The following is a 12,958-nucleotide window of genomic DNA, read 5'->3' on the forward strand; positions in this document are numbered from 1 at the left end:
TTTCTATCAATTGTTTTTTTTTCTATTATTCTGTATCTTTTTCTATAGTAGCCTATTTCTATCTATCATTATTTCAATCATTATGTCTACTGTTCTATCAGTCTATTTACAGTCTATTTACTCTCTATCTATAATTCTGTGATTCTTTCTATCATTCTATGTATCCTTTCATTTTTTACACAGTGTTATATTATTCTATCTGCCCTTCTTTCATTCTGTTTTTGACGCCAGTACAGGAGGAGCTCATGTCTCTCACTTCAGAGGTCTGCTGTGTGTGTGACTGTGTCAAACGCGCTGTCGCTTCCTGGTTTGCAGGGGGGACTGCCGTGCCGTGCAACATTTCCGGGACTCGGAGAGTTGAGTGATGGTCAGTCGGAATTCAGTCGCGCGGGTCGCTGAAGGATCATGCTGATTCTCATCTCACGGTTATTATTTATGGCGGCGGTGTGGCGCGTGGCGGAGGGGAAGGTAACGAACAGGTTTATATGTGTTGCGGACAAATGCAATATAATGATTCATTCTTATACTTGCACGACTTTCACAAGTTTGTTTTGATAGAGATGAAGAGATTCTTCTGAAAAACACTAAACGAAAAACAAGCGTTATTCTCGGATTCTAAATGTGAGTCGTAGAAATGAAAGATATATTTATTTTCACTTATGTTCTGTTCTCGCGCTGTTGGAATTTCCAGCAGAGGTTGCGTGCTTGCTTGGTGTCTCAAATCATTGCGTGCTGCCTACTGTCATCCGTGTCACGTGCATAGGCTACTTTAGGGCGCTTGCTAACTACATTATTGGACATAGGCGAAACCTATTGTGCTGCCTACGTAGACAGCACTGTGGGTGTCACCGTCATAGTGACCCAATAAACTACATTCATTGACATTATATGTAGGCATTATAGACCTATAGAAACGTAGCGTGATGCATAGTTAACGTTTTGGGCATCTTGGACAGCTACCTAAATGATATTTGTTGGGAATGATGGAAAATCTATTGACCTGTCTACCTATAAAGCATATTTGGTATCATTTTCCTGTGTAGACAGTATTTTTGAGTGTCTTTGGCAAACCAATTGAGCTGGGCATCACAAGTTTTTCTAATGTGCCTACACAGCATTTTTGGGCACAACGTTGGCAAAATGAGTCACCTACCCGAACTTCATTCTTGAGCATCATGGGTATCTTAAAAAAAGAATTTGCTTACTATTTAGATAACATTTTGGGCAGCTTGGGCACAAGCAGCACTCTACTTGGACTCTATTTTTGTTCTTCGTCAAAACCCAGCAAGCTGCCTACTAGATGTGCTATTTTTTTTTTTTACGTTGGAGGACATGAAAAACCAAGTGACCTGCCTACCTAGATGGCATGGGCGTCATAAAACATAATATACAGCCTACATAGACAGCATTTCTGGTTGTCTTTGGAAAACCAAAATGAGTTGGGCATTATAAAAATCAAACAGTTAGTGTGTTACAAAGTATTTTTGAACATGATGTAGGTAAAACAAGTGAATTGCTTGACCAAATCTCCAATTTTCAGCATCAGGAGTATCTTAAAACACGGTGTGCTGCCTAGTTAGACAGCATTGGGCATCTAGGGCATAAGCACCACTTTACATAGACTGTATCTTGTCATTATGAGCATATGCAAAACCCAGCAAGCTGCCAGTTTAGACAATATTTTGCGGAAAAATCAAATGACCTGCCTACCTAGACGGCATCATAAAGCATAATATACTGCCTACATAGACAGCATTTTGGGTGTCTTTGACAAAACAAAATGCGCAAAGATTGGACCTTTGAAGAACCTTTTTTACACTTTAAAGTTTTATAGAACCTTTATGGAAAGATTCTGTGTATGTTCTTCATGGAACCTTTGATTTTTATGAGTGTAAGTATCTTAAAACATAGTGTGCTGGCTATTTAAGAAACATTTTGGGCATCATTGGCATAGGCGAAACCTATTCATCTATAGTACCTACATTGGATCACATACATATCATTGGACATAAGCGAGAGGAAAACCCCAGTGAACCCTACAAAGACCGCAGTTTTAGCCATCTTAACCTAGTGTGCCAGTATCTCTGTGCATCACAGGATGGTAAGCTGCCTACTACTGTACAAGCGCTGTCTAGAAAGAAAGTATCCAATGAATTGTCGAGTCGTTTTTCTAGCTAGTTTTTCTTGTGGTCTAGATTGAGAAGGTGGGGAGTTCACGTATATCGCAGTTTAACTAGAACACATCTGCGTGCTTTACCACATATCAAGTGAGTATGTAAATGAAGTGTTTTTAAGCAGCATTGTTTTCTGTGTTTCTGTCCCTTTAGTCAACTCTTTAGTCACCTCTGGTTCCACTTGCTCTACTTGTTTTAATACCACTTACATGATCTATAAGTCATGGGAAAGTTAACCCGATGTGACTGAAAAATGTGCTGAAGCTGAGAACAAAGAGCATGCAGTTGCTTAAATAAAAAGATTTATTTACAGATTGCTGAAAGATCTTGGGAGGCTGCATGCATTTTTAACAAGAAATACTTTTGTGTGCTTTTGACATTCAGCGTGTAAATGTGTTGGGGCTTGTTGGTGTAATCTGGTTTACTGTGGTTTGTTTGGCTGTAAAGATAAGCGCTCTGTCTCTGTTCTTCAGTGAAGCACATCGTTGCATGGAGGAAGTCTGCTGGCCTGTATATGTGGGTCGTTTCCCAGTAACACACCTCAGCAATTTCCTCTTAACATCTTGAGCGTTTGAGAAGACGTCAGTGGTTTTAGAGATGATGCAGTCATTTTTCGTAACGTCTATCCGTTTCCTAATCTATTATATCAGGATGTGCACTTCTTGCAGAAATTATTTTCTTAAGATTACATTTTTATTTGAAGTTGTCTTTAATGTTAGCCCTTTCACCTCAGACAGTTTCTTTCAGTCAAATATAAATGAGTCATTTGTAGAACCCACCATATAAAGTGAGGGTGTTTCGATTACGACAACTCTTAAATCATTCTGTGCATTTTGGTCTGTGGCAGAAAGCACAGTTCTGCAGCAACTTCCTTTTTAGATTTAGAGATCAGGGACTATGCTGAATCCATCTTTAACCATTTGAAGGTTAGCACTGAGAGTCATGGGAAATACTAAGCCTTTGAATGTAAAATGTGATTTGTAAGGATTTAATGTTAAATTTGAGTGCATCAAAACACTTGTTTTAGGGCTGCACGATTAATCAAATACGATTGTCATTCGCATCTTGTCTGTAAAGCCGGTTCTGTGATTAGTAGTAAATTTCCAGCACCTGCTTTCAGATGGAACAGCATTTACTACACAGAGCTGTAGTTCACTGACAAGCTAGGCAAAATCGCGTTTCATAATTGCAGACGATTTAATCAAGAGATTATGAAATCTTTCTATGATTATGAAAGCTGTTTGGGTAGCTTGTCAGTGAACTATGGCTCTGTGTAGTAAATGCTGCTCCATCTGAAAGCATGTACCACATTTAATAAAGTTTTTACTCCTACCTTTCTTCATAACGTCAGTCTAGTGTTTGAAGTAAATCCTTCTGTTTATTCAGAACCGCTATTCGGTTGTTAAGTGATGACGTAAGAAGCACTGTTTCCGGGTCCAAGCCTCAACTCACTTCACTTGAGAATAGGACCTCAGCAGCCGTTTATGAGCACTGTTTATTCATATTAATCATTTAAGCTAAACGCTTTCAAACGTACGGTATACACTACAGTCTCCGTGCTCACAGCGTCCCAAACACAAATAATTGTTATATATTTTTTTATATTAATATTTTCATTGTCTGGCTATCTGGGACTTCGGTATGGAGTTAAAGGTTAAGATTATAACTTTTTCGCTAATATTCTATCACATTGTGAGTTTATATTAGCACCTTTTGTTGTTTTCTCATGGTAACTGATGGAGCGTTTGGACACGGAAGCGCTGCTGCGTGACGTCAGACTTAACAAGCGAATAGGAATTTCTTCTGCGAGGTGTATGTGGAGTTTTAGCACGAGAGCGCCCTCTGGCCTTCGGATGGAGATTTACTGCTGAACACAGAACCGTTCTTTACTGGAAGATACGCATGACAATAACAGCTTCTGTCTAATCGTGATTTATCGCCTTTGCAATTTAATTTGGATTTATTTAAATTAAATAAATTAAGATTTACTTTAGTGGATATATCAAAATTCTAGACACTATTTCAAATATATGGAATCAATTTGTGACTTTTTATCTAACAATTCTGACTTTTCTTGCAATTGTGTAATATAAACTTGTGATTGCATGTTATAAAGTTATATAATCTCAGAATTCTGAATTTATAACAGAAAGGTCTGACTTTGTATATATCACAATTCTGAGAAAAGAAAAGCTAATATCCTGCATTACAGACTTTATATCACTCAATTCTAAGATAAATAGTGTAAACTCGCAATTTCAATAAAGTCACAACTACCTTACTTTTATTTTTTATTCTGTGGCTTCCATACAAATATGATATTCATATGATTCAATACCAAATATTACCTCTGTTTTGTAAACGGATAAACAAATTCAAGCTGGACTTTTAGAACAGTCCAAAAGTTCCCAACATTCTGCAAAAGTCCCTTTGCTTTTCCTCTGAAGAAGAGCTGAGTTTCCCAGCCGTTATTATTTCTCCCTCACTAATTTGCAGGTTATTATTTACTGTAGTTAGGTAACAGTCATTTCCTTCTGACTTCACTTCTGCTTTTCTCCTCTGCTCCGCCTTCCTCCCGTTCTGTCAGTGTTGATCATGTTTACATTCATTTGGAATTCTGCATGTACACTTTGTGCACATAGACACCGCAAACACAAAGAGTCTGTCTGTGCATGCAGATCTGTCAGGATAGACTCAGTATAGTGGTCAGAAGGTCAGAAAAATATCATTCTTTTATCTTTGCCACTCTCTATTGCCCTTTGCCCATTTTGGCTGTTCGTATCAGTTCACGTCAGATTCCATTGCAGAAATACCACTGCATAGGTTAAAGGACAGTTGAATATGATGTCACTTACTCTTCATTCTCTCATTTCTGAATCCTACTGGCCAGCTTTTGCAGCTTTGCATAAAAATATTTCAGATGATTAAATATAAATACAGTATATATGTCCCATTTCCTTGTAATTACATCAGGAAAAGCATGGAAAATACCAGACGGCATCGCAGATCTGAATGTCAAATTAGTGGCGATTCCTGTTTGTAGTGATAAGGACGGCTGTTGACTGATTTATATAACAATTAAATATTTTTCAGATATAATTTTATATTTTTCAAAATCGTTTTTGTTGAAAAAAAAACAAGAAAAAAAAGCAATGTGCAGAAAATAGATTCTTGCTGACACAAAAGGGAATGTTTCTTTCAAAATGCCAAATGACTAAATATCAAGTCTGTCACTTGTCACTGAGATTCTTTGTTTCAGCTGACAAGTGCAGATCTGAAACTATCACATCAGCGTTTTCGGTACAAATGGATATTTGTGCTTGCTTAGTCTGTTTTGGACATATTTCATATCGGTGAACCTTGTGCAAACGCCTGCACTAAATCGACGGTCCTACGCTAAATACCATTGTAGCAGCATTAGCGTACCTGAGAAAAGATTTAAAGAGAAGACGTATATTGTGACTATGAGGAAGTGGTGGGTAGTGTTTCGTTCACAAGACAAGTATCTGTTCCTGAGAATCCAAGGAAAATGTCACTGATATTTTTGGGCTTTTTCTCCTTTGTTTTCACAGACATCTCTGCCATATCGATCAGATGGAACATGTGATACAGCCACTGAATATTACGCCAAAGACTTGGGACTGTGCTGCAGTAGATGCAAACCAGGTATGTCATAAACCGAGGGGAGCGTGGGAGAGAATGTAAACATTTGTGTCCATAATCTGATTACTTGTTAGTTCACGAGGCCGAACTGTCACTGTTTTTGTGATGTTTTGAAGCAACTCCAAGTTCTGAATCATTTATATTCATTCTAGGGACTCATCTGGCGGTTATGTGCACTAGTAATTCAGACACCGTCTGTGAACCCTGCCAAGATGGACAGTACTCAGAAAATATGAACCATTTTTCTAACTGTTTCTCTTGTCCAAGGTGTAAAGAAGGTAAGTTGACTATTTTAATGAAGCACTCCGCAATGACAAAGTCTTGTTTCAGTATTAATCTGGAATTTGTACGTCTTAAAGAAATTACATTCCGTCATTATTTGCTTACCCTCTTGCCCTTGCAAGCCCTTAAGAATTTTATTCTTCAATAAACCACAAACTGAGAAGTTAAGCACACTTTTCGGTTCAATGAAAGTGAATGGTGACCAGATGCTACAAAAATGACAAACTACAAAAGAAAAAAATATATATGTATAAAGTCACCATACTACATTTCAAGTATAATCTGTAGTCTTCTTTTGTGCAATCTGAATATGAACATGTAGAGAAGAATGTTACGTTTTTGACTTGTCATGTTAATGATAATGCAATAACAATGAGTAATACATTTGTTACAGTGTTACTAGATTTACTTGTATTATTATAATATTCATTCAAGACTTAACATGTTGCTGTCCATTTCTTCTTGTTAGTGAAAGGACTGATGTATGGCACAAACTGCTCTGCTGATACCAAAGCCGTTTGTGTTTGCAAGCCTGGGATGACATGTTCTAAGTATAATTTCGAAAAAGAATGTGAGGAATGCAGAAGATCTAGATCCTGCAAACCTGGTCAATTTGTCTTCAAAGAAGGTAAGAGGAACAAGTGTACAACTGTACTGTCGTCCGAATTGGAGTTGTGTAGCTTTAAGTCTATGTCTGTTAGCTTTAAACTCATTTATTTTTTAGCACATTCACATCTAAAAAATACATTCTCTTCAGAGAAAAGGATAAGGATTTTGATTACTCATTGGACTTTTGTCTAACAAAATGCTCTCCAGTATTCAAATGCCTCTCCTCTTAATATCTACACTCGTTAAAACCACAAAAAGCAAATGATTTTTAGTTATTGGCTGTTTAAAAATATACTGTACCTCCTTGTCGCAAACTTGCATTTTCATTGAGGAATACGTCAATTTATCCAGTCAAATGCATCGAGTCATTTAATGCATTATTTGTTTTAATAGGCCAGTTATGCGTGCTGTCATCATTGTGGTGTGTTTGTAAATGCAGGGTCATCTGTTAGGTGTATGCCATGTCCAACTGGAACGTTTTCAGACCGCACTAATAGTGAACAGTGTAAACCACACACAAAGTAAGATGCAAATGGAAAGAAAGACTCATTGCTTACAAATGCACACACATGCATATGGCTTACTTGTCTTTTTCTCTGTTAGATGTGAAGGCAGGTCAGTTTTAAGAGCTGGCGACTCTACAGTTGATACACTGTGTGAGAGGATGCCACCACCACCACCATCAACAGCAGCAACAACATCAAATGCTCCCCTTCAGAGTTCACCAAAGCGTACTAGCCCCCAAAAACCGGGTTCTATTTGGGGAAAAATGCAGGCAATTCAGCTTATGAACACCACCACCACCACCACCACCTCAACTGTAGTTCTATTGAGTAGAGTGACAACAGACACAGCAGGGTATCAAGATTTCATGATCTACTGCTCTGGTAAGTATTAGGCCATGCTACAAGTATTTAGCTTACAACCCATATAGAAGTACCAAGGTTAAAAAAGTTGCAAAAATTCTGCAAAGATGTTTGAATCAACCAATCAGAATAAAGTAATACAAAGTGCCATTTAATAGAGTGCAACAGTGTCCGCCCACTTTTTCAACAGCTTTGATTCCAGAAGGATTTGTTGAACATGAGCTATGCAACCAGCTATGAGATGAATCACAATATTACAATGTATTTGAAAATGTATTTGAAAATTAGACGAAAAGGCAAAAATTGTGTACTTAATGTTTTTAACAAGGGGACAAAATACAGTCCGATGAAGCATTGTGAGTTACATAATCTCATGCACTCTATAAGTGATAGTACTATATTTAAATGGTGGTACTTTAATAGTGTAATAATACCATATTCATTAAACATTGTACTTTTTTAAGTGAGCTGTGAGTTATTCATATATCAGTTTTTGATGCCTTGCTTGTTCATTGTTTGAATTCTTTCAAGTTTCCTTCCTTCCTTTCTGTCACCTTTGGCATTTCATTGTCCTTCAGCTGTGTTTCTTCTCTGATCTGTGTCTTTTTCTCTGCACCCCCCAGTCGGTGTTGGTATTGGTCTGGTTGTGCTCATATTGGGAGTGATGGTGATTACATGCATGTTACGAAAGAGGAAAGGTATTGTGGGCATTTTCAATTTCAATTACATCAGTCTGATATCAGAAAAGTCATCTAGGTCGCAGACTGAAAAGTTTTCAGCTCTTTACATAGAGATTAGTTTATGTGTATTGAGCACCTTAGGTTAAGTTGGTGACGTGTTTTTCTTTGTTTACGGCAGGTTTACAGAAGGTTCCGATCACAGATGACAAGAAGGTACATTTTCCAATTCATATTGTACTACATACTACAAGTGTACAGGTCTCATTCTCCTCCTAATAAAGGAATAGCATATACTCTTTTTATTTCTGCCATACAAAAATTTACAGAGCATGTATAATAATTAGGTAAGTTATTTATATTTTTTCCAAGCACATTTTGCTAATTCCAAACCACGTCAAACCTACTTTAATAACTACTGTTAATTTTTTAGTTTTGGAAGACTAAAGGGTTCCTGATGGTTTAATTCTTGGTTTAACACCTAAATCTTTACTTTAATTCTTTAAGTCTTTTACAGTTAACGTCTTTTCTTCTCGACCTTTTTTTTTTTTGTGACCCCATTGCCCCATTGAGCATTTCTTGTTTATTTGGTCACACCTTAATTTAGCAATTTCTAAAGTACTGTCATTCCCATGGGCATTTAATAATTTTAATAAAGATTGTTTTTTGGCCCATTTTACATGTAAAATAAAACCTGCTTTATAATTCTGCACATCTGAATATAATGTGTCCTTCACTTCCAACAAAATTAATAGTAGTTATTAAGTGATTGTGATGTGGTTTGGAATTGTTAAAATGTCCTTCGTAAATATATATACTGTATATTCCCATGACTTGCCTAATAACTATGCATTCACTGTAGTTAGTGTATGTATATCTTGTTTTCTTCTAAATAAAGGAACAGCATTTACTCTTTCTGCCATCTTTTTGGCAAGGATTAGCATGCTACTATTATAATGTCTGCCGACTATAGGTATAGTAAGAGTACATATATTCTTAGGAACAGACTACTACTCTTACTATAAACATATATTAAGAGTATATTTCTTGATTCCTTCCATTTAAAGGAATAGCATCCTATTCTTGCCGTTTATGCTTTGTCTTTATATTTCATAAATGGTAGTATGTTAGTATGCTAGTTTGCTATTCACAATTTGCCTAGTAGGTTTACTTCTCTACTGAAAAATATGCAATGTACTGTACAACAATAAATGCTTCAAACAGTAGTATGCTAAACTAACTTGTCTCATGACCTCATTTCCACATTGTATATTGCATTTGCCATCTAAGAAATAAATATGGTTGTATTGCATATCTTACATTAAACCAATCAAATAATATTGAAATGGTATATCAAATTGAGTACTTTTTTATTTTGGGATACTGATTTTATCGCTTTCCCGTCTCTCTTCAGGTAGAGCAGGATCCCTCGGCGAGCAGCACACCTGATTATCAGCGTCTGTTACTCGTCGACAGGTGCCAGAAGGAGCCGTCCATGACTTCATCGGACAGCCAGAGTCAGCCAGACTCAGGTCACAGCAGCGCTGACTGGCTGGACCGCACCAGTCAGGAGTCCCTACCAGAGCAGCCATCCGTCTCCAGCCCCATGGTCAATCTCAGCATCACGGCCACCTTCAACTGCCAGCTGAACCCCACGACAGCGTCCTGCTCCATCCCCATGCTGACACCCCTGACACCCCACGCTGAAGCTCCGGTGCCGCTTTCTCAAGAAGAGGTCTGTGTATCCTGTCAGCAAGAGGACGGCAAAGAAGCTCTGCGCTCAGTGCAGGAGAGCGGCCTGTGTGTCTTCTGATTGGATGCTTTACTGACCAAATATATAAGTTTAGATAAATGCATATGCAAATCCCTAAATGCATTGTAAAGTTAAACAGATGACATTAATTGCATTATTTTAAAACTAAAAAGGAATAAATCAGCCCAAGATGAAAATGTGCTCACCCCCAGGCCATTCAAGATGTAGATGAGTTAATGGGAACAGATATAGAGAAATGTAATATTAAATCACTTGCTGACCAATGGATCCTCTGCCAGCTAAAGCCAACAAAACTGACTCGTTATTGTAATGTATTGTACAGTTTTATGGTTGCTATCTCTATTCAGTACTCGTCTATAACGTTTGACACGTAAAAAGTTTTTAAACCTCCCTGGTGAGACGAAATGAATGATGATTCGATATATAGAGAGATGTAAAGATAGCGCCCCCCAGTGGTTGTTGTTTTCTCTACCTCCCTTGCAAATGTATTAGGTGTTTCACTGTTTATATTTTGTCATATTTTTTTATAGACTTGTGAATGAATTTTGTGGGATTACATGAGATGAATGAAAAATAAGCAAGCTTTCTATTTACAGCACAGGTTGCCCAATACTTTTAGATATTATAGATCCTAGATATAAAGATATAACAGTGGAGAATCAATATTTTGTATGTATTGCGTTGCCAAGTATATCATCAAAGATTTTGTTGGAATATAGGAATGTATATAGTTATTTTTGTATTTTTTTAAACTTGTATATATGTTGTCATTGTAAAATTTTGTATATCCACTTATATAAAGCAGTATTATTCGCAGTTGTTTATATTATTTTTCTATTGTGCAAGCTATTATTTTTGCATCCCATCACTTGCTTAGCAATGGATGCAATGCAGTGAATGGGTGCCGTGAGAATGAGAGTCCAAACAGCTGATTAAAACATGACAGTAATCAACAACAATCCATTAATCAAAAAACATTTTTAATATCACATCATTGCTTCCAGCGAAAAATGTAAGTCCTCAAATGCATTAATATGTTCTGCAAATTGTAATTATTTGGTGAACTATTCTTTTAAAAGCATTTTAACTTGACATTTTTTCTCACCTGGTGGACAATAAAACAGGCTAAAAATCAGTTTGAGGGACCTATAAATGCCCTGGTATAATGCAAGAGAAATCTACCAGTTGAAAGTTTATTATAATTTTTTTTCAACAATGTATTCATATATTTCCCCGAATTTCAAACGCTGTCAACTATGCAAACTACAGTGTAGTCAAGACCTAACCGTGGTTCTCCTTGCCAGAACATCCATTATATAGATGCTCTTGGAAGACCACCAGCACAAAAAGCAGTTTAAGATTAACGTATGAAGCCGGAGGAAAGACTCCAGCGGTGGATCAATGCAGTTGTTAACCGACTTAAGGAATAACAGAGAGGTATCTCTTTGGGAGCTGATTAAATATTGATCATGCCCTCTATGGCTGTTTTGAAGGTTGCTGTATACTCCCACGTCTATATTGCACTGCTCATTTGAACTGTGGAGTGTCTGCTGCTTTCTTTTTCTGAGCGTCTTCTGTAAGCCACAGGCTGTTTGTTGTGGGATTGGTTCAGGAAACCTGGTTTTCATTTGTAACTTACTGAGTAATTACTTGATTTATTCAGATTTTGAGCAGAAGTGTGTAAGTATGGGAATCTAGAAGCAGATACAGTAACACCTTTATGATGTCCACTTATAGGGACAATTAGGTCCATTTAATATACATAAGTAATTTCTATATTGAATTATTCTCCATTTATTTTATTTTAAATTTATTTCTTTTTTGTGTATACATTTTATTAATTTGTCCATTTACCCGGATCCAGACTTTAAGTGTTACAATATGAAGAAAAAAAAAACATTAAATATAATTATTTAAAATACGTAAAAAATTAAATGCAATTTGCTATCTGTATGAATTATTTGAATATTTTGTGTAAATCCATCATTACACAGTATTTTTTTTAAAAACACCATTTATTTCCTCTGTTTTATACAATTCTTCTTTATGCATAATATATGTATATATATATATATATATATATATATACATACATGCATATATAATGTGTGAATGTCTGCTGTTGGACATCGTCAGAGGACAACTTAAATAAACTAGTGCAAGTGTGAAAGTTTATTTTCTAAAAGACCCAGCATGCATACTGAAACCCCATAGGTACTTGGCAGTGAGTCATTTCAGTAAGTTGCGTTCTCCATTTTAATCCATCCCTGTCGTGAAACACAGCAATGTGTTACAAGCACAAGTGTTATGATTATGAGTAAGCAAAAAGCAGCGTTTAGTTTGTGGGAAATGGTTTGTTTGCGCTGCACTCAGTGACAGGAAATCCTGAAATAAGATTGAGGTAGGGAAGCAAACCAACAGCCTACCATTTCAAAGCATGTCACTTCTCCAGTGCAACTTAAGTAAGAGATGAATGAATTCTGATAGTATCTTTGTCGAACAGTTTCATAATGAACACTGTGTGTTGCACATGTTGATTTCACTGCAGCTGTGAGGTGCAAACAATGAACATGAACCACAGGACCTCAGATTGTCACACACTGAAACTGCATAGATAAAGAAGAACTATGGGTTGATGAATGTGTCTGACAACCGCAGGTCATTTGTGAATCAACCGTTCTTCTTGTAAAGTGGGGAAAGATGTAGAAGACATCCTTATTTCATTTTTGTTTTGTTAAATTTGTTTTGGCACGTCAAACCATGAGTGCCAGAATAACTCAGCAAAAAGTTTGGTGGACAAAGGTCAGCTTCTGAGGTGAGATGTGAGGCCAGTGTCAGGAAATGTGGGTGCATGAGCAAACTAGCATGTTGAGAAAGCACTTTCACAATAATAAGGACAGTAATTCAGTCAGG

General features: G+C 36.8%; 1 protein-coding gene across 1 annotated transcript; it reads left to right on the forward strand.

Moving 5' to 3' along the window:
* Window positions 1–292: 292 nt before the first annotated feature.
* On the forward strand, window positions 293–10,861 carry tnfrsf1b (tumor necrosis factor receptor superfamily, member 1B). Its single transcript, XM_052609277.1, has 9 exons — window positions 293–468; window positions 5,747–5,840; window positions 5,990–6,115; window positions 6,589–6,747; window positions 7,168–7,249; window positions 7,332–7,615; window positions 8,218–8,292; window positions 8,453–8,487; window positions 9,686–10,861. Exons 1-9 carry the CDS (start codon window positions 406–408, stop codon window positions 10,082–10,084), a joined length of 1,317 nt encoding a protein of 438 aa, XP_052465237.1. The 5' UTR covers window positions 293–405; the 3' UTR covers window positions 10,085–10,861.
* The last annotated feature ends 2,097 nt before the right edge of the window (window positions 10,862–12,958 follow it).

Source organism: Carassius gibelio, chromosome A11, assembly GCF_023724105.1.
Source record: "Carassius gibelio isolate Cgi1373 ecotype wild population from Czech Republic chromosome A11, carGib1.2-hapl.c, whole genome shotgun sequence".
In the NCBI taxonomy this organism is placed as follows: domain Eukaryota; kingdom Metazoa; phylum Chordata; class Actinopteri; order Cypriniformes; family Cyprinidae; genus Carassius; species Carassius gibelio.